Source organism: Anser brachyrhynchus (assembly GCF_964034855.1).
Source record: "Anser brachyrhynchus genome assembly, chromosome: 2".
Lineage (NCBI taxonomy): Eukaryota > Metazoa > Chordata > Aves > Anseriformes > Anatidae > Anser > Anser brachyrhynchus.
The window spans coordinates 139,170,835-139,197,340 of NC_137695.1; the positions used below are offsets into that span (position 1 = coordinate 139,170,835).

General features: G+C 37.3%; 1 protein-coding gene across 10 annotated transcripts in view; it reads left to right on the plus strand.

Annotated features, from left to right (window-relative positions):
• Positions 1 to 26,506, plus strand: part of VPS13B (vacuolar protein sorting 13 homolog B) — a 477,988-nt gene that overhangs the window by 428,092 nt on the left and 23,390 nt on the right. For all 10 annotated transcript variants that reach the window (XM_080583158.1, XM_080583153.1, XM_080583155.1 and 7 more), the window contains 13 exons: positions 8,087 to 8,242; positions 9,582 to 9,845; positions 9,993 to 10,076; positions 10,244 to 10,419; positions 10,923 to 11,093; positions 12,678 to 12,879; positions 13,562 to 13,750; positions 14,153 to 14,299; positions 15,402 to 15,685; positions 19,177 to 19,304; positions 19,920 to 20,119; positions 22,730 to 22,848; positions 24,047 to 24,870. In XM_080583158.1, the coding sequence (XP_080439284.1) occupies positions 8,087 to 8,242; positions 9,582 to 9,845; positions 9,993 to 10,076; positions 10,244 to 10,419; positions 10,923 to 11,093; positions 12,678 to 12,879; positions 13,562 to 13,750; positions 14,153 to 14,299; positions 15,402 to 15,685; positions 19,177 to 19,304; positions 19,920 to 20,119; positions 22,730 to 22,848; positions 24,047 to 24,870 (2,944 nt within the window). The remainder of the gene's footprint in view (positions 1 to 8,086; positions 8,243 to 9,581; positions 9,846 to 9,992; positions 10,077 to 10,243; positions 10,420 to 10,922; positions 11,094 to 12,677; positions 12,880 to 13,561; positions 13,751 to 14,152; positions 14,300 to 15,401; positions 15,686 to 19,176; positions 19,305 to 19,919; positions 20,120 to 22,729; positions 22,849 to 24,046; positions 24,871 to 26,506) is intronic.

Genomic DNA, 26,506 nt, shown 5'->3' on the forward strand with positions numbered 1-26,506 from the left:
CTTTGTGTGCTGGTGTAGTAGTGCACAGAGGGAGGCCTTTGGAGACTTGCAGAGACACTGGAGTTACAATACGTCTCTTGTCACATTTTCAAAAAGGGCATGTTTTCTCATGCAAGTAAAGTGCTTGTGACTGCCCAGCCCATGGTCAAGCAAACCAAATGGGTAACCATGTGCAGTGTAGTGGGCATGTGTCAAATGGTGAGACAGGATCCTCACTCATCAGCTGACAGTACTCACTTGCATTTGGGTTACAAATGGCATCACTTCATCCAGTCATGTGAAGGAGAAAGAACAACAGGGCTTGTATTAGCAAGTCAGCAAAATGTGACCCATCTTTCATAATCAATTATCACTTGTAGCAGTCACCCAAAAAAAATCATTTAAACTTTTTAATAAATACATGGAAAAAGAAAGAAATGCTCAAAACAGAACTAAGTAAGGCTTTCCACATCCATTTTCTGGTGTTCTGTATAAGATTACCCAGGCTGGGAGAATCCTCTTTTTGACCATCATTCTCGATCATTCTGCTGGTAGCATAGTTCTAATTATGGTGGATTTCTAGTAGTGATGTACTTCCAATAATTGGAAAGCTTTGAAAATGAGGATTATCCCTAGGAAAGTGAAAAGTGGAAGAGTTGAATTATAGCATTTTCCTGATACTTTCTGTCACTTGCAGCCAAGCTGCTGAAGACCACCAGCACAGCATATTGCATTAGCCATCTAACACCTGCAGAACTTAAAACATTGATCTTTAACTTGTCCTTTCTGGCACAGACTTGAGCTGTGCAAAATATTCAGTTTCATGGCTCCTATGTAAGTTTCAGATTAAACGAAAAATTTGAAATGCAGGATGGAAGGTGAAAAATTCCAGAAGAAAACCAAATCACAGATTAGGGAGTGGATGAAGTGACAGTAAGAAGTTCAGATTCATTTTTCAGATATTCATTCTTCAGCTGAAACTTGGTGATGTCAAAGGGTTTCCCCGGTCTGTTTTGCTCTGATCAGATTCAGATTCACTGAAGAACTGGGCTGATAAACAGTCACGAGTGTCATGTTGGATTCCCATATCCCAGGAGATGGCGAAGCTAACAGCCTACTCCTCCTGACTTAACCACACTGCTGGCCAGCAGTCTCTTGTAGGGGGGCTATGCCTCACTTATCCCAGCCCTTGGAATAATTTCAAGAGTATTCTGCTCCTTTAATATTTTTCAACAACCATTTCTTGCTGGGAAACTTAGAGACTAAAAAACAGCTTTGAGATAATTTCCCTGAAAATATATGGAAGCGTAAGCTTTCCTCACACTGTGAGATAGAAGCAAATTTTCTTTACAAAGGTCACAGGATCTTGGCATGCATCTATAAGCTTTGTTCATTTGGTTAATGTTAAATACGAATTGCTGTAAATATAGCATGCTTCAGAAAGGCAGTTCATCTAAACAGCGCAATCCTTTGTCATTTTTGATCATATGAAACGAGTTTGTTTAAAGGTTATTACAAATGTTGTCATGCGCAGATTTTTTAATGATTAATACAAATCCTTGAAACAAAAACAAGTACTCAATTAAGACATCAGGTTGTACCTATTATGCTGTGGCACTTTTCTAATTGTTTCCATACAAAACTATCTAGCAGTTTATTATCCAAAGGTCAGAATAATGCCCAAGCATGGACAAACCCTACAAGTGTCATATTCATGGAATGCTAGATGACTTCATAGTTATGAAATTATTTCATTTCTCATGATAATTCCCGACTTGCCAAGTTAGTGAATTTTAAGAACTCTGAGAGCAGATTGTAAGATAAATGTGAAATAATCCATACTTCTGGAGTCAGGGACTTCCCTCCAGGCATTAGTTCATACTTGACTTACTTGACTTACACTTGGGGATAAAATGAGTTAGGACAAGGTCTTAGATACCACATTCTCTTACTGGGAAAGAAAACCAACTTGCACAACTTGGGCTGGCTCATGTTTCTTGTTACACAGGCACTAAGAGGCAGCGGTTGCCATGAAATACTTTATTTAACCTCTGCAAAATGTTTTTTTAGTATGGCAAGGCAGTTCAGTTAAATGAAAATAAATAGTTTTTAAAGGATTGTATTTCTTTTACATTCACATCAATAAAATTCTCCATTTTTCTTTTGCTAATTAAGCAGAGTGAGAGATGCAGTAACTGGCTATTTGAATAATTTAACAAAACTAAATATATTACCTAAAATCCATTATTTTTGTAATAGCAGGTAGTTTTGTAATGATTTATTTGTATTTAGATTTCTTTTAATATTAGTGAAGTTACAATAGGCTATAATTAAAAATTATTAAACTTTTTAAAGTTAAGAAAACAGATACAGCACAGCGAGGATTTGGATATATCAGTTATTGGTGGTGTCCCTCCAGTTGTTTGGCTTAGGTTGAAACTCCTTCCTTCCTTTGTTTTTTTTCCAGCCTGGATCTTCTATGTTTCAGGGAATCTAACATTTCCCTTTTAACTTTCACTCTGATTCCTGCAAGTCTCACTAGTTTGGCTAATATTTCAGTAATAAGTCTGAGGTCCAGTGCTATTTCTTCTGCTCTGTTCCATCCCCCATGTTTTCCTCAGATTTCATGAGTTTTTGACCTTCCTTAGGGATAAGACACCCCCAGTATATACTCCTTTTCAGAGTTGGGGTAAGTCCAAAACTGATGATATTTGAAGCTTTAAGCAATTCCAGCAAAAGTTGCCAGACCTCGTGAGTTCTCTTTGCAGATTTTAATGAAAGTTAGAGGTCTGTTAGATATCATTAAAAAGGAAGAGAAGCTACATCACTCCTGTGTTGTACAGACAACACTGGCTCCTACATTATTATTGGATCCAGTCTGTGCTCCTTATCTTGATCTTCCAGTTGCTTTGTGGGATGGGCCCCAGTTATGTCAAAAGTCATGTTTGTCTCCAAGACAGCTGCATTTTTTAGGAGAACTGGAGCATATGATACATAGGGTGAAATTCTGAAGTTAGAAGAGATCAGATCTTCCTAGCAATATACTCAGGGTTAAGGAATTCTGTCTTGCAAGACAGTAGGCAGTCCGAGGGTCCCACCAGGGATCACAGCAAACGTGAAAACCAGCTATTCATATGAGAGTCCTCCAAATGTATTCTGCAGAGATTGCTTGCTTGCAAATAAACAGCAAAAATCTTCTGTAGCACACTAGTTCAGTTTTCCCCACACTCAGACAGAATCTAAATCTGTGATATTTCTTTTAATGCAAACCATAATGTTGCATGGGGGAAGTCTGCATTTAAAGTAGCAGCTCCCACACCTTTCTCCGGAGTCTACTGGCAGCAGCCCATTTTCACTTTGCTCTATTCTACCCACTGCAGGTGCAGTGGGTAAAAATCAGTTTGTATTTTGGTTTGAGCAATGACTTCAGTGAGAATGTGACCAAGTTATTGTTTATAAACCACATACACAAAGTAGGTATGTATTCCTGAAACAACTCTGTGTCACTTGACTTGCTAGTTATGTAGAATTTGAGAGAAAAGCTCTGTTGTTTGCTTTGCTATTCTTCTGAATGTACACTTATACATTCTTGAAAAGTTATTAGGAGTGGTCATTACATTAATAATATGCTCATTAGAACAGTATAATCCATTTAAAGTTATTCTCCTCTTGTTTCAAATAGCGTGCCTGCAAAGCTCGACTTCTGCTAGAATTTTATAAACGTTGTTAACAGCAGTTGTAGATTTGGAAATAGCTTTAAGAACCTCATCCTCTTTCTCCTATGAAAAAAAAAATTAAGCCAAATTTTAATTTATGTTGCATATCCACCAGGAAAATAATTCATTGTTACTTATTTCCAAATGGCTATTATTCCAGGTATTGGGTTATATCCTGTTAAGTGTAAGGTGATATACAGTACTCTATGGGTTCAGACTTAGAAGCTGTGACTTATACATCAGTTATTATTGTTTTTTTTTTCCTGTTTTATTGTTTAGGGATGTTACAGATGCTCTGCACAACCTTTTGTACTTCGTATAATCCTCCCCAGGTTATTTGCAGAACATTGGGCGTGGGGAGGTTGGAAGTTTTTATTTTATTTTGCACTATTCCAGTAGTGAGAAATGTGTTGTTGCTTTCCTCAGGGGATCTACATTCAAAATCAATGGTTAGACTGTATTACTTTCTAAATGATATCTGGGGAAGGTAAAGATTCATATTGTCCATGAGACACATGAATCTTCAAAATTTGGTTGCCATACTTTAACCAAAAGTCTGTTCCATGGTATTTAGAGTTAGTTTGTACCTGTGAGGTTCAGGCCTGCTGTGCAGGTTGTTGAGACTCACAGGAGCCCCCAAAGGTCATAATTTATCTGCTGAGTGTGACATGCTTCTACTGGCCAAGACAGGGATGATGAACATTGCTTTCTCCCATCCTCTGTTCAATCCTTTTGTCTTACAAGGGGTGATGGCATAGAAATGATCAGGTCTCCCAGGTGCCATGAGAAAATCAAGCCAAAATGAAATGCAGCCTTTGGTGATTGCTACAGTTGACAATATGCAGAATGAACATTTCATTCACTGCTTTCCCAAATGCTAATTGCTAAAAACACAGCCAAAAATAAAGATCATCCTCTTTTAATTTTTCAGTTAAAAACTGCTTTAGCTTCAAGTCTTACAATTCACTTCCCATCTCCAGGTCTCCATTTTCCTCCATGCTGCTGCATCATCCCAGCTTTTATTTTACTGTCGCATATCTCTGAAAATAATCATCTGCTTCCATGCACTAACCAGCTCCTCACCTGATTCCTTCAAGTCCCTCAGAGTTTACAGCAATCTCTCATATTCTTCCCAAAAGGCATTTACTACTTTCACCTGGAAAACAGATAAAATTTAACTAAAGTGAACCTAAGTTAACTTCAGTGGCTCTACAAGCAAAATAGAAATCAAATTTGTGTCACTAAGCATTTTGAGGGCACAAGCTTAGAATTACTTATACAGCTGGGAAATGCTGCCTTTTCTGGACAGACTCCATTCTTAGTCTCATTTTTAATCCCCCATTTTAGTCTCCATGCCTTGTCATATGACACTTTGCTTTATTTACTCAGATCATATCCTTCACCCACACATCTAGCTGAAAACCTAAGCAAATTTTGAGGAGTGCATGGAAACATTCTGCAAGGAACTGTGATAAAAATGCAGCTTTTCTAAGCGTTCCCGCCAGTAGGAACAACTTCATCTTAGTCTACCTCCCTGAAGGCAATTCCTTTCCCTTTCAAAACAGAGATCCATAATGGCTCAGAGTTAAAAATCCCACAAACATCGAGTCCAAACAAAAAGCTCTGCATTATCTGTTATGTTTCCCCAACAGAAAATGCAGAAATCAAATGGTTACACAAGTGAATACATATCATTAGACATAACAAACTGTGTTAAATTCTCTCTAAACTATAAATTGCCATTTGTCTCTGGATTATATTTGTTAGAATGTTTTTGAAGTTCATTTAATATTTTGTACCTTTTTGCTATGACTTCTTTTTTCTCCTAATCTATACCATACTCAGCTTTATTTGTTAAACTTTTAAGTAGTTCCTGAGAAATACTCAGTGTTTACTTAAAACTTGATAAATGAAAGGGGTTATATGGCAATTGCCTTGAATCTGTAGTGTTAGGTCAGCTTTATAACATTAGAGGTCTGTCTTGTTGAGTATCTAACACCATCTAATATGACATCTGTTAACATAATGTTCACACCTGATTACTTAATTTTCTAAAATTACTTCAATTTTTGTTTCCTGCCATATATCTCTATATCACTTAGTGTCATTTGCTAATCACTTCTAGCCACGCTGTGCAGGAATCTCACATTCATGTGACTGGTTCACCAGGAGATCCCTTTGTGTTTTCATGTAATGCAGTTTCTTGGCTCACAAGGAAACTTGCAATACCCAATTTTTATATTACTATGTCATTAATACAAATATATTAGATATATTTAAAATAATTTATGAAGGTTGTTCCCTGTTGGATGTAGCAGTTATCACTATACAAATAGTATGTTTAGGAAATAAGAATTGCCAATATATGGTAATATCTCATTTTTATTTTTGTTTCTGAACTATGAAGTTAAATGCACAATAATTATTGTGCTGCAAAGAAAATTAGTAAGGCAGCATTTGTAAGCTAATAACTACACAGTGAAAGCTGACAGCATGTTTCTTGGGAATGTTCAGCTCATGAGGAAAGCTGTTTATACAGGGTGGGAGACATCCTAATCTTGGAGCTACATGCAATTACTAATCATCAGTTATGGCATTCATGTGACATCTATCTTTGGAGCACACCACATTTTTTGTGCCTTCTTAGTACCTTTTCTCATTACTTGGCTGTCATTTCCAGCTACCAGTCTCTCCAAAGCAAACAGTTTTCTTGTTTCTCTTAGTTTTCATATGTGATGAGATTTATTCCCAGCTGCCTCTGTAAGAAACTGAACTGATTCCAGCCACTGCAGTTGGATTTTTTTTTGCTTTGTTTTTCCTTTTCTGTAACTAATACTCAAGTATCAAAGCGATGTGTTTGTTTATGAGTTTGAGTGTCCTAGTACATAGTTCCCTCAACATATTCTTGAATATAAAGTGCCCACGCATGTACATACCCAAACAAATGCCCATGCACCCACTGGCACATACTAGCCTTTGTGCTTCCAGCATAAAACTAATTTGAATCTGAATGCAACAGTCATCACTCTAGCAAATTCAAAAGCCACCCACTGAATGGATGTTTTTGTTCTGTGAGTAACTTGTGCTGAGGATACCACAAATTGCAAACAGGCTACTGAGTTGTAATATCTTTGAAAGTTGTCGCTGTCGTTGTTTCTCAAAACAATGAAAAGAAACCAACTTGCAGACGTTCACGAAGTCCAACTGGCCAGATCTATGGCCAGTGGTATCTCTCTTTGGAAACAAATCATGGGAGAACATAATATTTACAAGTTTCATTTTTTGCTAGTGTAAATAACCAAACTTTGGGCCTGATCCTGTTCCCAATTACTTAGATTAATTAATGACATATGTCCAAAATCAGACTGAAATTCAACCCTCAAGAAAGAATTCCCACAAGGCCTTTATATAACTGTTTTAAAGGACTTAAGTGATGCTTAGACTCTGTGCTGGCCCTCTGCAAAGAATAAATTTTACCCAGAATGCATATTGCTTTGATCCCTTATATATAACTCACATTCTTAAGCTAGCACAGCCACAAAAGATCTATACAGAGCTAAATAGCCAGATCTTCAGCTGGCGTAAATTTATGTAACTTCATTGACCTACATGGAACAGTACCAATTTTCACTACTCTGGCTTAAAGAATCTCCATGGGATAGAGGTAAGTGCGTATGGTGGGTAAGTGGATGAAAGGCTCTTCAAATGATGAAAGACTATATTGCTCTGGAAGTGATTTAAGTTAAACTGGAAAAAAAGCCACTCCTTTTCCGGAATAAATCACACAGGGAGTATAATTATGCAGTTAAATTTCTTCTCATGCAGTCAAGCTTAAACGTGCCACCACATTTGTATAAGAAATGAAATGTTTCCCATCTCTCAGCAATATACGACATTCTTAAACATTTAACACATGGATGAGCTCCACATATATACATACAAATAGATTTGCATCCTTCTTCTGAAGTGAAGGGTACTCGCAATTTTCTCTGTTATCCTGAAGGCCAAAAATATGACCTGCTCTCCAAATCACCTTGCTGGTAATAAAGAGGGTAGATTTCTAGAACAATTTCAAGGGCAGTAAAGAAAGTATCTTATTTCCTGTTGCGCTCTAGTCTACGTAACATTTTTGAACAGTTGTGTACTGGATTTTTTCCATCCATAAACAGAATTTAAACAGGTAATTTATAGGAATGCATGATGCAGAGCCATCTTACGGTATTGTTCATTCTTCTGTTTGTATCTGAAATCACAGAATAAGTGAATCATTCAGAGAATTGGTGTGCTTAGCATTGCTGAGTTTTAAAAACAAGAATATTTCCCTATCATGGGAATTTGTATCCTACGGCAAGGGTGCTTGTGTATTGAAGTAGTAATTGTTTTCTTTCCAGCTGTTACACATCTGTATCGAAGGCTGGGGAAACTGGCGGTGGTCTGAGCCATTCAGTGTGGACAATACAGGGACCTTTATTCGTACTATTCAGTACAAGGGCCGAACGGCATCACTTATTATCAAGGTTCAGCAGCTCAGTGGAGTACAAAAACAAGTAAGTATTTGATCCTGCTTGGAAAAAATAACTTAATCTGAGTGACTTAAACCATTGTTTATTCATGAATAAGTTGCCTTATTATTCCTTTCCTAGTGGGACCTGCAAAAAAGTAAGTATAACAGTATTCTGGTCTCATTAAAGGAGTTTTTACAACTCTTCTGTAAGAATTCACTATGGTGTGGATCTTAACATATAAAAGCTGTTATCACCACATATTTTACATGCATGTTTCCATAAACCTGCCTTAGCATGGTTACTAAATTCTGACAGCGGTAACTTCCACAGTTTCTTGGATGTGTTAAGCTCTTGGGCAGAAGATCTTTAGTTAGTTAAGAAACTGTTCTTGTTTTATTCTGGGGTGTAATTCTGGTCTTTTTATTGTTAAAAGAGAAAGGAGTAAGGACCAAGTTAACATTTGAAAATTTAACTTTTCACATAAAATCTTTGTATAGAGATCTGTAATAACACAGCAGTCATTCTGCCTGCATTGGCAGGAGCCAAAACATGGGGTGGACATAACATGTTCAGCTCGTGGATATGGCGGAGTGCCTCATGTTGTGCAAAGAAATATAGCTGATCAGGCAAGGACAATTCCTGGCTTTGCTGAAAGCCCTGCTGAGACTTTCCTTGTTAGGTTGTAGCTATGGTGCATAGCCTCATTAGTGAAAAGCAAATGAAGGTGGTTGTAGTAGGGATATACATAGAATACTGTTTCTTGGTACACATTAGAAAAAGTCAGATATATGTTCTATGAGAAATAATTCATGTACTATAGACAACAACATCTCGTGAGTCTATATGGTCATTTTCTAGGTGGATGCACTTAAATACGGAAATATAGCACAGCCATTTATCGGAATTATAAGCTTTGAAACAGCAAACATATTGAAAGGTCTGGATCTGTGAATTGTGATGAGAATATGAGGTGTCAGTGGAAACCTTACTTCTGAAGTACATCATTGTGTCTACTCAAAAAGGGTGTAGTATTCAGAGACCATCAGAGTATTCTTAAAATCAAAACCAGAATTATGTCAGCCATGGGCTGCATTCAGTGGGAATGAAAGTGGCTATGTTGCAAGTGTCTTTCAAACCCAGATATTGCTTTAGCAGCACTTCAAGATTCTTAATGCCTAGGTTTCTGTGAAATTGCATGTACATTTGGCCAATAAAAATAACATTTTACCATTCACCGCCTTCAGCAGTGCTTGGGAAAATCTAACAAAATCAAAATGCTAAAATAGATTATTCTTGTACAGGTTTTCACTCTATAATTCAATTTTGACCTTTCCTATTTGCAATTGTTTATATATGACCTGCATATTTTTGTGTGTTTTAGATCCTAATCTGCGGAAGACAGACAGTCTGTAGTTACCTTTCAGAAAGTATTGAACTGAAGGTGGTTCAGCATTACATTAGTCAGGATGGACAGGCAGTCGTAAAAGAACACACCAACTGCCTTGCAGCCAAGCAGAAGTTGCCTTCATATGTCCTAGAAGACAATGAGCTCACAGAGCTGAGTGTGAAGGCTACAGGAGATGAAGACTGGTCCCGAGATGTATGTCTAAGCTCTAAACATACAGAACACAGCACTGTCATTCAGGTATGTCTAGTAATAGATATTTAGAATATAATATTAAAAATGTCTGTGAGAACTGGGAACTTTACAAAGTTCTGTTTGAAATGATGAAATGTTCAGTATTACCAGCTTGAAATAATTTTGGCGTAATGCTGATCTATCTGCATACAGGTACCATCCTCAAAGAGTTCAATTACGTATGTGTGGTGCACAATTTTGACTTTAGAGCCCAACTCTCATGTGCAACAACGAATAGTAAGTACATGTAATGCCTCTGAAATCTAAACGTTTACACCTTACATGCCATATAATAAATTAAGGGCAGAATGACCCACTGTAAAGATTTCTTAATAGCTTGTTTCAACAGTTATAATCCTGAAATAAAATTACCATGAAATTGGTATATATTTTTCTTTTTGTAGATTGTTTTCAGCCCTCTTTTCATTGTAAGGAGCCATCTTCCAGACCCTATTATCATACATTTAGAAAAAAGAAGTCTGGGATTGAATGAAACACAGGTGGTTCCAGGGAAAGGACAAGAGAAAGCACTGCAAAATATAGAACCTGATCTTACTCACCACCTGACATTTCAAGCCAGGTATAATATTCACTTTCTTTTAAAATGGTTCATTTGTATAGAAAATAAGAAATCAATTACACTTTCACTTCTGGTGCAATATTTCAAAGAGTACAGCGTATGCAGAGGAGGTGTAACAGAACTACCAAATGTGGTCTGAAATTGTATGATAGGAAAATTAAATTTAATATCACTATCCTAAGTATGTTGGCATTTGTTTGCTTAAACCATGCATGTTTTTGTGTTTTGAAATGTAAATTCCTAATTTCTCTTGAACTGTTCTTTGAGAATATTTTTCAGTTCCTAGGGTCTCAGACACAAAAGGTCATTACAGTATCATAACAAATTCATGCATGTCAGTAGATGCTCAGTAACTTATTAAACATCATAGCTTGATTCATCCACAGTTACCTTGAGAATGTTTCTGTTGCAGAATATGCTTGGAAAGCTTCATTAAAGAAAATGTTTGTGCTACCAGTACTTGATCTTGTTCTGTAAGTGATTGAAGCTGTTTTCAATGACAGGGAGGAAGATGATCCATCAGAGTGTGCAGTCCCTATCTCAACCACACTTATTAAACAGATAGAAACTAAATCCCATCCAGGTGGCAATGTCAACCAGATCCTCTCCGAGTTTTATGGCACTGCTAATCCTCGCCAGCCTGTATGGCCATATAACAGGAAGGATTCCGACAGGTAATTCTTTGCTAAACCTTCTTCATTGTTGTTGCATTGCTTTTTCACATAAAAATGGTCTTTTAAAAGATACAACTGTTAGTTGAAATAAAGCATCTAGGAAGCTGACTAACACTTTGCCATCCATATCATTAAGCACAAAGGTATCGCTTACTGCTAAATAACTCCCTCAATCACAGATTGTTGGAGGCTGGGAGAATGTACTGGCAGAGCATATATGCCAGCTGTCTTTTCACAGAGTTTTGTAGACATCTGTTACTGACCAATGTCAGTCATTGCTGTAGGGATAGTAGGCTGGATGGATCCTTGATCTGACCCATTTCTATCTAGATTACTCTCTTCATCTGCATGAAACTGATTGATACCTGTTTTTACTATAAAACTTTGTTAATGAAATTTCAAGCAAACGACCTAATAGTGCAACTCAATAACTAGTGTTTTGAGTCTTGAGCAAGGATAAACTCTATGCATCTGAACAACTTTCCTTACTTAAGGAAAGGATTGTCAAGACCCTTAATGAACCTTGCATGCACTCACATTAATAGGTCAACCTATGTCCTTTGCAGAGTTAGGTCAACTGTGAATACGTTGTAGCTTAAATTGGATTCCTTGTTAATTAAAATTTATCTCAGTAATCTCAGATTTGTTGTGTATGGTCTGGTAAAGCTATATATACTAATGAGAGTTGTTGACACCATGTATGTTTTGTTTTTCACTCTATACTGTAAGTTTTGTAAAAGCTCAAGCTTAATGCATTTTATTTTCCATCAGATTATTCCAAATGTATTTTTAAGCAACAGTATTTTCTGAACTAGCTATAGTTTTGATCATAAATTTGCAAAATTTATTGTCATGCTTCCAGTCTTCTGTAGCCACCCCACCACCCCCAAAAAAGCAACCCAGAAATACTATTTATAACATTTTCTTTGTTACCAAGAGCTTTTCATGGTGCATGTTTGCGTAGCCAACTTTGTGAAATCAAGTTCAAGAAGACTATATGGGATCAACATTGAATATGTTTTCAGTAATTATATGATTCCAGTATGTAAGCTGCAGAATTGGTTGCAGGCAGGAAAAACTTTAGGTTAGCCTAGGGGCTACCCTTGATTACACTGAGAAGATTGCATCAGTCCAAGGATTAAAGAAATGAAACTATATTTTTGTGAATACAACTTTTTTTTTACTGCAGCTGTAGAGGCTGTGTATTCGGCAGCTGTGTTTCAGCACAGAAACAGGGGAGAAGGAGTTTCGCAAAGAAAAATAAAATTGAAATTTGATTTTATGACTACGGAAGTCACAGGTTTCATTCTGGAGGACAGCAATAATTCTATTTCTAAGGCATTTCTTTAATTGATCAAATTTAGGCTGAGCTTGTGCAGTTTAAAATATGTCTTTATAGCCTACAAGCAGTTAGCTCTGTCTGAAACCATCTCAGTATGTTCCAGAATGATAAGAGGAGACTGTTTTTCTGTTTCAAAAAAGGTAAAGCCTCGCAAATTATGAAAATGATTGCATGTCATTTGTAATCTTGAATTTGTACTTTATTCCTTGACTTTATCATTTCATTTATTTGTTTTTGAACAGCAACGAACAACTCTCCCAATGGGACAGTCCAATGCGGGTAAAGCTGTCAGTGTGGAAACCATGTGTTAAAACTCTGCTGATAGAACTCCTACCCTGGGCTTTGCTAATCAATCAGTCCAAGTGGGACCTCTGGCTGTTTGAAGGAGAAAAGATAGTGCTTCAAGTACCTACTGGGAAAGTAATTATACCCCCCAACTTTGAGGTAACTCCCATTCAAGTTAAGAGGCATAGTTCTGCTTAATATTCTGGTTCTGAACATGCTTATTAATCCAGATGATTCCCACCTTCCAGTCACTATGTCTGTTACTTGTATGATCGGAAGTAGAAATAACAATAGAAATTTGCTATGCTGACTAAGTAAGAGTGGGTCACAATGGCATACTTGATAGCAATGGGTGAATCTTGATAGCAAGATAGGGTGAATTACAAATGGGGACGGTTCTTTAGGATGCCTGACATCTTGAAATTAGAGTTTTGTCTAATAGATCTTCTCACATACCTTAGCTTCATCATGCATGTGGTTTTTTTATTACAACCCTAGTATTGTTTATTTTTGAAGGGATTAAAATAATTTAACAGAACAATTTGTCAATTCCAAGTTGGACAATTTGATACTTCCTGTTTATTTTGCTGTCCTTCTTTTTCCCCATGAATGTGTGTTAATAAACAAAAGGTCTGCCTATTAACACATCTCAGTGTAGCCTAAAGTCTTGATTCCACTGTCTGGATCACATTGTGGTTTCATCTATCCTTGTACAGTGTAGAAAGAATCAGAGGGAGAAAGGCAGGAGATGAGACTGGCCGCATACTGGAAACTATATTTAACTGTAGTAGAAATGTATTGAATTATCAACAAGTGATAACTGGTCATTTTTCACTTACAGGAAGCTTTTCAGCTTGGAATATACTGGGCAAATACTAATACTGTGCACAAATCAGTCGCAATCAAACTGGTCCATAATGTGACCTCCCCGAAATGGAAGGATGCTGAGAATGGGGAAATGGTAACACTGGATGAAGAAGGTTTTGTTGAAGCTGAAATAAAACTTGGTGCTTTTCCAGGTCATCAAAAGGTTAGGAGAAAATCATATAGCTTTAATAAAAAATCATACAGCAGATGAAAACAATCAAATGTATGTAGCGTAAAAACTCTTCCCTGATTATGTTAATACATGTAAAACATAACAAGAATATAAACAGTGTATGAAGTATAATTTAAAGCATTAGATAGTCAGAAACATTCTGTTCAGCTCATCAAGAAACAAGACTTCCTGGAAAAAGAATCAATGATTTCTCAATCTTGTTTGAAAAACATTGACAGATGCAATTTCAGAAGTATGTGATATGGCTTCAGTTAAAATGTACATGAATGTAGAAAGGACTTCCAGAGTTAAAAATGGCAGTTCTGTCAGTGTATTTCAGTGTTTCATGCTTTTATGTGTGATCTCATCATCTTCATTATTGTTACCTTACAGTTATGTCAATTCTGCATTTCTTCTATGGTTCAACAAGGTATACAAATTCTACAGATAGAAGATAAGACAACAATAATCAATGATACATCATATCAAATCTATTATAGGCCACAGCTTTGTATTTCCAAACCATACTCAGGAGAAGAGGTAAAGTAAATACTGTTTTTGTTTGTCATGTGCTTTACAGGGGCATTTATATTTAACTGCATATATCAGAACTTGAACAGAAATCATTAGACATAATAGTGGTAGTTTATGGTGTATCGTTTCAGTTTAAAATACAGAATCCTAGGAAAATTCAAGTGCAGTAATTAACTGTGATCAAAATCTGTGCAAAGCAGGAGATTCTTGCACGTTGCAGAATTAGTTCTGCCTGTTCTCCATCTGTTCAAACACTAATGGCCATTTCTGTAAAATAGGCAGCATAATCCGTAGTAGCTGTTGAAATTTTTCTGAGAATTTTTACTGAGTTTGCATGTAAAAGAGGTATATTGGCCTGGCAGGCTGAAAAGTTTTTGTTATCCTTTTGGGAAGATTCCAGTTATCTGAACAAAGCTGCAGAACTAGAGACGTGCCCAAAGTTTATGTATTTCAGTGAACTGCATCAAATTGTGAATATCAGTTTTCTAATAATCTCACAGTATATTTAAGAACTAGCTTACAGGAACCAAAATGTATGCATGGTCAATATATTTTAATCAACCATTTATATATATTTATTGAAGATTACATTTATTGTAAAATATGTGGAAAAAAATTCTCAGAGTCAAAGTTGCTAAAGGATTTGGCAGATATACATATTTTTAAAGTTCCCTATTTCTGTATTGTTTTACTTCTGCATTAGTTTTCTTTACATCAGTATCTAAATTTGTGCATTGTGCATTTTGTGGTAGTCTTATGGGGAATTTAAGGGGAATTGGAAGAATGCTGAGGCTAAAATCCATTACTAGTTTTATATCTATCAATGGATTTTCTTCTCACGGTTATTTTACAGTGATGTAACTGTTGCTTTTGGTAGAGTTATTTTGTGCAACTGAGAGTGGGCTGTAGATAACTGTGCTCAGTTAACTGCTTAAGTATAACTGAAGACAGATTTTGGCCAAATATCTTTTAATGCATTAGACTCAGTGCAACTTATAGTAAGTTGTGGCCAATTGGCTACCTAAAACTGTTCTGTGCAATATCAGCATGTATAAAAGTCCCGTTACGAGCCAGCACGTCCCCCTACTACCATCTTTTTTCTTTCCAGGAATTTCACTCACCAGACAGCACTGTGTTCAGTGTCAGTCCGGCTGGGGCACCACCCACTGAAGCACTGACTTCTGTGCCATGCTGGGACCTGATGTCGGACGCCAGTCCGTTAACTTCAGGGACGCCTCCTACTCAAAAACGCATGCTTCTGAGTTTCAGTCCAGGTGGCTGTGCTGGCAGTTCTGAGTTCTGGAGCCTACCAGCTGTGATTAAACAGGAGTTTCCAAGACAGAGCGTGGCAGTGCCCATAGGGGTTCGTAGTGAAAGTGGATTTTGTACCAGGTACAGTTTGCTGAACATAGACGCTGAACAGTCACGAATAGTGAACTTTCCTTGTTGTTATAAAGCCTCAGCTAGTAACAAATCATAAGAGATTAACTCAAAAGTCAGATTAACACATGCCTCCCATATGTAAAGGCAAGTCTTACTTTAATTTAAGAATTGTTATCTTTTGATGGTTTTGCTGTTTTTATTATAAATGGTTTAATGTTTTGGTCATGTACAAGTTGTATGATTTTTATGATGTATGGGCTGCTATTTATCTATGCATACAAAGTAAGAGAATGGAAAGTTTATGTTCAAGATTATGGTCTTTTCTATTTTTTTGTAACAATTTAAAACGTGAGGGACAATGTGTAGTAATACAATACAAAAATGTAGTTTTTGATTATAGAAGGTAAAAATACATTTTAGTAAGCATAATAAGAGAAAAACAGGAAAAGTGATACAGGGGAGAAACTATTTTAAGACTATAACAGGGAGAGATTTCCAAGTTTTAAAGCTTGAAATATTTAAATATGCATTCTGCTTCCAAACAAATGCATCCAGTTAGTTAAAAATAAAAGTCCTATTACGTATCAGACCATAGAATCATAGCATAGAATGGATTGGGTTGGAAGGGACCTTAATGCCCATCTAATTCCTACCCCGCTGCCGTGGGCAGGGATGCCACCCACTAGATCAGGTTGCCCAGGGCCCCTTCAACTTGTCCTTGAACACTTCCAGGGATGGGGCATCCATCCCTGGTTGGACCTTCCAACCTTCTATGGGCAACCTGTTCCAGTGCCTCACCACCCTCTGAGTGAAGAGTTTCCTCCTAACATCTCATCTAAATCTCCCCTCTTTTAGTTTAAACCATCCCCCCTTGTCCTTTCAGTATCTGGCCATGTAAAAAGTCACTCTGCATCTTTTTTATAAGCCCCCTTTAAGTACTGAAGGGCTGCAGTGAGATTTCCCCAGAGCCTTCTCTTCTCCAGGCTGAACATCCCGAGCTCTCTCAGCATGTCTTCACAGGAGAAGTGCTTCAGCCTCAGAGCATCTTTGTGGCCCTCCTCTGGATCCACTGTAACAGACCAACATCTTTCTTGTGCTGGGGGTCCCAGACCTGCATGCAGCACTCCAGATGGGGCTTCACGAGGGCAGAGTAGAGGGGGACAATCTCCTCCCTCGACCTGATGGCCACTCCTCTGTTCATGCAGCCCTGGGTACAGTGGGCCTTCTGGGCTGCAAGCATTCACTTCTGATTCATGTCAAGCTTTTTGTCCACTGTAACGCAGAATCCTTCTCCACAGGGCTGCTCTCACTGAGTTCTTCTCCCAGCCTGTATTCCTGTCTGGGTTTGCCCTGACCCAGGTGCAGCACCTTGCACTTGGCCTTGTTGAAGCTTGTTAGGTTCATGTGGGCCCGCTTCTCAAGTTTGTTCAGGTCCCTTTGGATGGCATCCCTTCCTTCTGTTGTATCGACTGCACCACTCAGCTTGGTATTGTCTGCAAACTTGCTGAGGGTGCACTCAATCCCACTGTCTCTGTCATTGATGAAGATATGAAACGGCACTAGTCCCAAAATGGACCCCTGAGGGATGTCATTTGTCACCAGCCTCCACCTGGACAAAAAGCCATTGGCAACAACTGTCGGGCTGCAGCCATCCAGTTAATTCCTTATCTACCCTTCAAATCCATGTCTCTCCAATTTAGAGATAAGAATGTTGTGTGGGACTGTGTCAAAGGCCATACAGAAGTCCAGGTGGATGACATCGGTTGGTCTTCCCTTGTTGACTGATGCACCAGATTGGTCAGCCACAATTTGCCCTTGGTGAACCTTGATCACATCCTTGTCTTACCTTGACATTACTTCCAGGAGGATCTGTTCCATGATCTTCCCAGGCACAGACGTGAGGCTCCCCACTCTGTAGTTCTCCAGGTCTTCCTTTTTATCCTTTTTTAAAATGGGAGTAATGTTTCCCTTGTTCTACTCACCAGGGACTTCACCTGACTGCCAGGACTTTTCAAATGTGATGGAAAGTGGCTTGGCAACTATATCAGCCAGTTCCCTCAGGACCCTAGGATGCATGGCATCAGGCCCCATAGACTTGTACTTGTTTAGTTTCATCAGGTGGTCTCAAACCTGGTCTTTGCTTACAGTGGGAAGGACTTTGCTCCCTCAGTCCCTGCCTAGAGGTTCAGGGACTTGAGAGATGTAGGAAGCCTGATTGTCAGTGAACACTGAGGCAAAGAAGTTGTTGAGTACCTAAGCCTTCTCCATGTCTGTTGTTACAGTTCAACCCCCTCATCAGAGGGGGTACACTCTCACTGGCCTTTCTTCTCTGACCAATGTACCTATAAAATTCCTTCTTGTTATTCTCTGCAGCCCTTGCCAAGTTCAGTTCCATCTGTGCTTTGGCTTTCCTGATCCCATCCCTACACATCTTTGCTCTTCCCAGGCCACGTGGCTTTCACTGCCTGCGCATTTGCTTCTTACATTTCAGTGCCCAGTTTTCATTCTCAGATTTGATATATAAATCTATACATGCTTGTATTGGTATAAATAAGAAACAATCTGCTCAAATTAGAGAAGCTACATCAGTATAAATTATCATCCATCTAATCTTTCTCTTGCCTGAAGTATTTGATATCATTCAATCCCTCATACGGTTCCTCTGCAGAATCTAAGAGATATTGTGGATGCTAAAGATTCCAACACAGACTTCAATTTAAAAACAAACAAAACAAAACAAAACAAAACAACACCAATTTTGAAGAACAAGGAAAGAATTCCTTGTAATTATGAGACAGCTATAGAGGATCTTAATAAAATTTTGAGAGTGTTTGGATTTTAAAATCACCAAGAGGTGAAGTTTTTTTAGAAATAGCCAATAAATTTGCACGTGCAAAAAAAGAATTTGTGTTTATACTACTTTATATTCAAGTAGCTAATGAGTAGTATACAGTTAATTCATTTTCATTTTGAAAATTTATGTAGTGATGATCTATAACATCAATGTTTGAAAGGGCAATAGCATTGTGGGTCATTCCAGGGGAGTAATCAGTTACAGATTTATGTATTTGTTAAAAATATCTTTCATGAGTATCACAGAAGTATGTGTGCAAATTCTTCTGGAAAATTTTAAAGATTTATGTTAAAAATTTGGGCTTACAATCCCATGTTTTTAATTTAATATAAATCTGTGCTGGCGAGGGCTCTCATCTTGCAAACACACATGCTCCATTTAACTCATGAGTAGTCTCTATGAAATGATTTTTTCTCTACTGTTATGTTTAATGGTATCTCCATGTGGTCTTCCATTTAAATGCAATGCCTAGTGAAGACAGGTACTTGCCTAAATGCATAAGTATTGGTCACATTGGAACTCGATCATAAAGAATCTTATAGATGGTAGTTCTGAATGTTTTTATTTGTCCAGAGTAACAATACATACAAAGTTAATAAATAAAGAAAAAAAAAACATATATCCAAATCATCTTCTTCTGTTTTAGAGCTATAACGCTGACTTACCAAGAGCATCTTGGTGTGACATACCTAACACTTACAGAAGATCCAAGTCCTCGTATAATTATCCACAACAGGTGCTCCATTTCATTGCTTGTACAGGAGAACTTCAAAGGTATGTAGTATGCAGTAATCAGAAACAATGTGTTGTTGTAGTATGAACAGTTTTACAGTATTTCCAATACAAAGATGAATTCACTATGTGTTCTCATTAAAAAAAGAAGTTGATGCTTACATGAAGGTCTATCTCAAAGAGAGAGACTCTGGAACATACTGAAGCCTGGAAGCTATTGAAACTAACCATGAGGTCAGGAGTATGAACTTACAAGGCTACAGGTTTTGGGGTCTCCATGGTTCCATCTGTCAAGGTGACTTGGTAGTAGGAAACTAGTAGATGGTGAAATTCTGTTGACATCAGTTCGATCCCATTGAACATGTAAATCTACTCAGATTGGCAAATGTAACTAAAACAAAACATATTTTCAAAATTCCAGCTACAGTATGTTAATATAAAGATAAGTGGAAAAGAATTTATGTAAATCTTAATAATATAAAGAGAAGAAGAAAAAAAAACCACATACAAGTCAAACCAATAGAAAGGTAATGTCTTTATTTATTAGTAATATTTCAGGCAGTGAATTTTAGAAACTTAGTTGTGGAAGCACAGGTGGGTTTTCATTTAATACAGGTTTTAGAGAGACCTAATCTTATATATTTTACAAAATTGCAGATACACCAAAGTTTGAAGTTTATTGTAGAAAGATTCCAGCTGAATGTTCAGTTCATCATGAACTTTACCATCAAGTCTCCAGCTATCCAGATTGCAAAACAAGAGATTTGTTACCCAGCATTCTTCTGAAAGTGATGTCTTCAGACAAATTAGTGAATGAATGGAGCGATGTTGTGGACATCAACAATCAAGGAACTCAAGTAAATCTATAAACTATTTCCTAGTTCACAGCATAAATCTCTGTCTTTTTGACCTGCATAGGATATTGTTCCTCTGCAAAGTGCATATTCCTTCTGTTGGCCTTGTTTGTTGGTTTTTTTTTATTTAAGTCTTGGGAGCTCTCCTTCCAAAGGCCCTTCCTGTGGAATTTGTAGAATATGGCTTACCCATATCAGTGGCTGATTTTAAACATAGATCGAAAATACACACTTTCTAGAGCTGAAGTTTTTCACTTAATTTTGGCCAATGTGGCAAGGCTGAGTCATTCCCTGGAAAAATCAGTCCTGAAAATTTCTGGTCCCTGGAAGCAAAGAATCACACAAGATCCAGGAAAATCCTTCCATTTGGTAACTTCATTATCCCAGGTTTTTTATCTTTACATCTTGTAGGAATCGTCACTGTCATTCTCCCTCTGTGTCTTCACAGAAGCTAAGCGTGTCTTTATAAAAAAAAAAAAAAACAACTTTTTTCCTTCTGTTATTTTTCTCCTGTTTTGAGGTAAATGAAAACTTCCTTGACTGGAGTAATTCTTTTTGATGGGAATTTTTTCCATCTTTGAAGTCATTAGTTTACATGGAATCAACATAAACTGCTTGGCTCTTTGAAAGAAATACTAGTTTCAGATGTTTTCCCTGGGGACCAATCACAAAATGCTCTTGATTATTGAGTGTTATGTTATATAGCAAGTAGTTCAGTTTCATTCAGCAAGCCAGTCAAGCAATGCGAGGTTTCAAATTTCAGTCATTAATGTTATGCCAGACCAGGGTTCTTTATAAGTATCTGGCTCCTAGAAGGAATTAGATGCTAAGACAACATTTGGGGATCATTGTCTACTTGAAGAACTCTCCAAATAAAAATTGTAGCCTTCTGTTATTGAAGTTTTAGGGTTTACATGTAGAGAGTTTCCCCAGGATTTCTCAGTCAGTCTTTCTCTTAGAAAACTATAAATACAAATAAATAATGAAGATGCAAATAGCTTTAGATTTGACTTCACATACAATTTGGTTGAGATTGTGAAATAACTGGAACTTTAGATGATCTTAAGTAATTTGTGCTCTTTCTGTCTAGTCTCAGATAGATACTTCTTATTCACTGTTCCCTTAGAATATGTTACTAATATGTAGAAGAAACTGTTACTAATTTACTAAAACTTAAGGTATTTATCTCTGCTGTCCATCATCAGAATTATCTGAGATTAGAATTAAAATGACCAATCTTTAAGATCCATGACATTTTACAGAATAATGAGATTGCACTGAAAAGTCAGTAAATGTCCTTTTTTCACCAATTCCATAATGCAGGATTGAAAATAACTTTCAGATAAGCAAAGGATTAAAGTTGACGTAGCTAAATGAAATTATTTTACATGTAATTCTCAGATTAATTCTCAAAATTCTCAGAAGGTGTAATTTGGTGAATGAAACTTAATTATCTGTACAATGTTATACAAAATATGTACAGATAACAGTTTAAGTTAGAATCAGTTTAAATGCTGATCCTACTGAATTTCCAAGTGCTTTTCCTTCTGGTGACTTGTTACCAGCAGTAAAGACTGTTCAAGATAAACACTATTTATTTCACCTGTGCTAGCCCATTATCTTTGTGATATTCTCTGAGTTTTCATTCGTTTAAATGATAGTTTCTGTCATTACAGTCTAGTAAATAATTGTGTTGATAGTAGGACTACAAGAAAAGGGAATCCAGCTTGTACTAACAAGGACTGCTGTGAGTCTTCTAGACCTAAGAAGACCTTAAATTTTTATATTCGGGAAAACACAAAACTTACATGGAAATACCACACAATTAAGCTCCAAAAACAATGTCATGTTTTAAACGAGACTGTTTAATCCTAAAGGGAACTTGTTCAGAATGAACATTTGCACATCTGTACAAGCAAGACACAAGCCTGTTGTCAAGTTCCCATTTTCCTGACTTTTTAAACCTTTTAAACTTTCCAGTGGACTATTGCCATTTCTTTGTGACAGTATCTTGCTTGTGAAGATGTTCACACAAAATCAGTGTAGATGGCTTAAAAATTTGCTCAGTATTGAGCTGTTAAGCAAGTTGTCATGAATCCACAACATTACTTATTTTTTAGCCTTAGTTTTTATAATTTTGCTGTCATGTGTTTTGCATCATGCTATCAGCCATTCATCTAACCAGCTCTGAGCTACAGCATAGCAGCATAATGTTAACTTAGGGTTTGTTTTCTAGAGGAGAAGGTGGGATTTTGCAGAACTCCAGGAATATGCCTTTCTCATTAGTCCAAAATCACAAATTAAAATTTTTTCTTTACTAACATAACTTCCCCCCACAGTATATCTTGCTTATTCCTGGAAGAGAAGTTTCTCATTAAAATGTATTCAGTTAAAGGATGAGGTGCAAATTTCATCTAGCTGACAGCTAAAATATTTTAAATATCAGAGCTATTATTTTCTGAACTATTGAAATCTGTTTCTTTTTTTCCTGAGCAGTATTATGATTTGAGTAAAAGATCTCAACCAGAAGGCATTAATAGTATTAATTCAAATTTTGACATGAAAAATAAGAGTTTCTGTAGCATTCTGTATGTGTTTACCTCTCTCCACTAGATTGTGTTCTTAACTGGCTTTGGCTATGTTTATGTGGACATTGCCCATCAGTGTGGAACAATAATTATAACCTTGGCCCCAGAGGGAAGAGCGGAACCCATCGAGATCAACCTCAACAGGTACATAAAGAATATAAAATATGGTAAAGGCATATCTGACTAGTCCCAAGAAGTCAGGCTGCTTACCAAGTGTTAACTGACTTACGGACTTTGTCTTAACTGTTTGTTTTGTTTAATACTGCTGCATGTTCCGTAGCATATATTTAGACCACGTTATGTTTTGTATATCACAGTTTAAAAAAAAGACAATCTAACATCAAAAGTCTTGTTGCTTTAGGGTAAACACTACATGTCTGATACAAAAAGAAGTCCTGAGTTGTTCATTAAAAAAAGCATTTTCAATCATAATTAATTTCGAGTGTGTTCATAAGTTTAAAATGTATTTACCCAGATCCTGCCATCCTTCATCATACGAGCTCCCACTAAAATTGATGGGAAGCTTGATGTGTAAGGACTGTAGAAAAAGTCTTACACCCAGTAATTAACTGGACCTGATTATAACATTCTTCCTTAGAAGACTTCCCTTACTTCCACCACACACCACACACCGCCTGATGCTCAACTCCATTCAATTGTGATTACAGCACTACCTATTTCTAACATGCAGAACGCCTGGCCTCCAGCAATGGTGTTACAATTAGAGTGGAATGTCTTGTACTGTTTTTATTTGAGCTATAATTAAGTATTAATCCCTCAGAAATTGGTCATCAGCAGTACTTAATAGCCCACTTGCTAGTTAAACTTGGCAAAGAGCAGTTAACACTGGAGGGGGGGAAGCCCTCAATGCCATTGTTATAAAAATGCTGTGGTGGTTTAGCTGGAGCGTACTTTGCTTCGATAAAGTGAAATGGATTATCCATAATAGCAGCCTTCAGTAGTGGCTCCAAGAAAATACTGTACAGCTGAGGCTGTAGTTGAGTTATTAGAAAATGTTATTTGTTGTCCACTTTAATATTTGGCTATATTGCAAATCTGATAGGGGATTACTGTGTATATAGGGAATTCCTGTCAAAACTATCCCGTTGATAAGAAAGAAAAAGAAACCTGGCATAGATCTGTAATATTCCACTTCTTAGAAAATCTCCTGGGTGGTACCCACTGCGGTGATCAAGGCTGCCAGATCCCATTAATAGGACTTGCACAATGAGTTACCCATATATTAAAGAGAACATCTCTCCTGATAGCTTTTTGAGAAAGCAAGATGCTAGCTGAACTCAAAGTATGCAAAGTAACAAACTTTTTTTTCCCTTCTGTCTAGAAGTCAAGAACAGAGCCTGTCCTTGAAAATGTTTATCAGTCAGTTAAGTCTCGCTGTGTTTGATGATATTACAAATCACAAAGTGTCATCTGAACTTCTGCGTCTCACAGCAGACAACGTTTTCCTCCACATGGCCCCAGCAACCAGCTACCTGACACCCCTGTCGCAGGGGTTCCAGAGAGACACTGGGGAAGGCCTCCCACCGTTTTATAGTCTCCAAGTGTATTGTGAAGACTTGCAACTGGACAATCAGTTGTACGGCAAATCCAATTTCCATTTTGCAGTCCTTCTGTGCCAAGGAGAGAAAAATGAGACCATGCAGTGGTCCAGAGTGAACAACCTCATTGTTTCTAACAAAGATTTGGAAAACTATAAGGAAAACTGCTTTATAAAACTCTGTATTGCTTTTTCTGAGGAAGAGAATTTCATGTTTCATGTGAATGACCTCAGCTTTGAGCTCAAACCAGCTAGGCTTTATGTGGAAGACACCTTTGTTTATTACATTAAGACTTTATTTGATACATACCTTCCAGAAAACAAAGCTGCTTGGCAGTCCATTAATATTTCAGATACTACCCAGATACTGCCTGAACAAGTGAGAGAGCATGCAAGAGCTTTAGTCAAGCCAGTGAAGTTAAGAAAATTAACAATACAACCTGTTAATCTGCTCGTCAGCATTCACGCTTCGTTAAAACTGTATATAGCCTCAGATCACACTCCGCTGTCCTTCTCTGTGTTTGAGCGAGGACCCATCTTCACCACTGCCAGGCAGCTTGTCCATGCCTTGGCCATGCATTATGCTGCTGGAGCACTTTTCAGAGCAGGTCAGTTCTTTTTCTTAACCTGTAATATTTTTATTAGGTACCAGGATTCTGTAATTGTTTCTCAGGCTGAGTAATCTAGATGTGAGCCATACAATTATTGTTTTTCTCAGACACTGTTTAATAATGATACAATATTTTGAGACATGTTTCAGGTCCTGCCATACGACAGAAGGGAAATAAAATGGCCGAGCAGACACCAGTGAAGATTTGTAAAGCTGTGCTAAACATTAGCCAGCCGCCTGAAGGCTTTACTAAACCCTGAACACAGCATAAAAATGTATTCTAGCTGGCTTAGGTTTTGTCATTTTATATTATAGTGCTAGACTGAATCAACCCACATTCCTCACATAAACTCCCCAAAACTACATTTAATCAAATTATTCAGCATGTTGCTCTGCATTCAGAAGTAAATTATAGCCCTGAATGTTGTTTTGTTGTTAAAACTCCTTTTGGCTGCAGTTTATGATTAGGAATCTGTCTTTCTTCATAGAGCCTTCATGCTAAACTGGCACACAGATGTTTGCTGTCCTTTGATCCAAGAACTATGAAGTTTGCTGTTACTAACTTTTTCCCAGATAGAATCAATAGTGAGCAATTAGTCTGTAGGTTTAGCAGGTACATTCTGTTTCCTGTAAATGTTAATATATATTTATAAACATAAATTTATAAATAATGAGATTATTTAGCGTGCAAATTATCTTAGCATACAACATAATTTTTACCTGGAAAAGGAGGAAGCCCCTCCACGATCGCACACAAGTAACATACTCCACACTGAAACGTAGGTTTTATTTTCCTGCATATTGATTTTCTGAAAACCTGATTCTTCCATTTGTGCTGCAAGCATAGCTGTGACCAGTTTTCTGTGCATGATTGCCCAAATTGTACACATGCATTTCAGGTATTTATAAATAGAAATAGTGAGTTCCTGATCTGGTATTTCACTGTGCATGTATCTGACTTGCATAGCTGATTATGCAGAGTACTGTGTGTACAGTTGGGCACCATAACATTGAACATGGTTTCATTATTTTCATATGTAGTTGCTTGCAAAATTTGCAGGTTTTGCTTTTTGCTACTTGTTTGGATTTATTTTACAGTCAAATCCCATAGTAGAAAAGGGGAGATCTGTTTTCTTGTTAATTAAGAGTGAAACTGTGGCCAGTTGTGGTCCCCAGTGTGAATTTGCCTCCCCACAACTGGATGGGAGTGGTGCTACAAGTGGTGATAGACTGCAGCAGGAAATTGGGGTTATATTGGCTTTTCATTTGCAACATCCCAGGTGAAGCACATATGCTAGTTACAGATTCCTGAGCCTGATATTGGTCTTTCCTCCTGTGCTACTCTTGCAGAGTGCAGCAGTGCAGAGGCCACCCCTTACTTTGGGCGCATAACATAGCTGAAATCAAGCAAATTTAGGTAGTAAGAAATAAGGTTTGCTTCAGTGGAACTTCTCTTCAGAAAAGCACATAACCTTATATTTAGTCATTAATTATATCATTCTCAGAACATTAAAACTAACATGTATTTTTGAAAGGGGTTACCATTATTAAAATGGTGAATTTTGTATATAAGTGTTTGCCTGGGCAGACAAAGCAACTGCTTTATTTCGAAACGTTTGTGACACTTGTCAAAA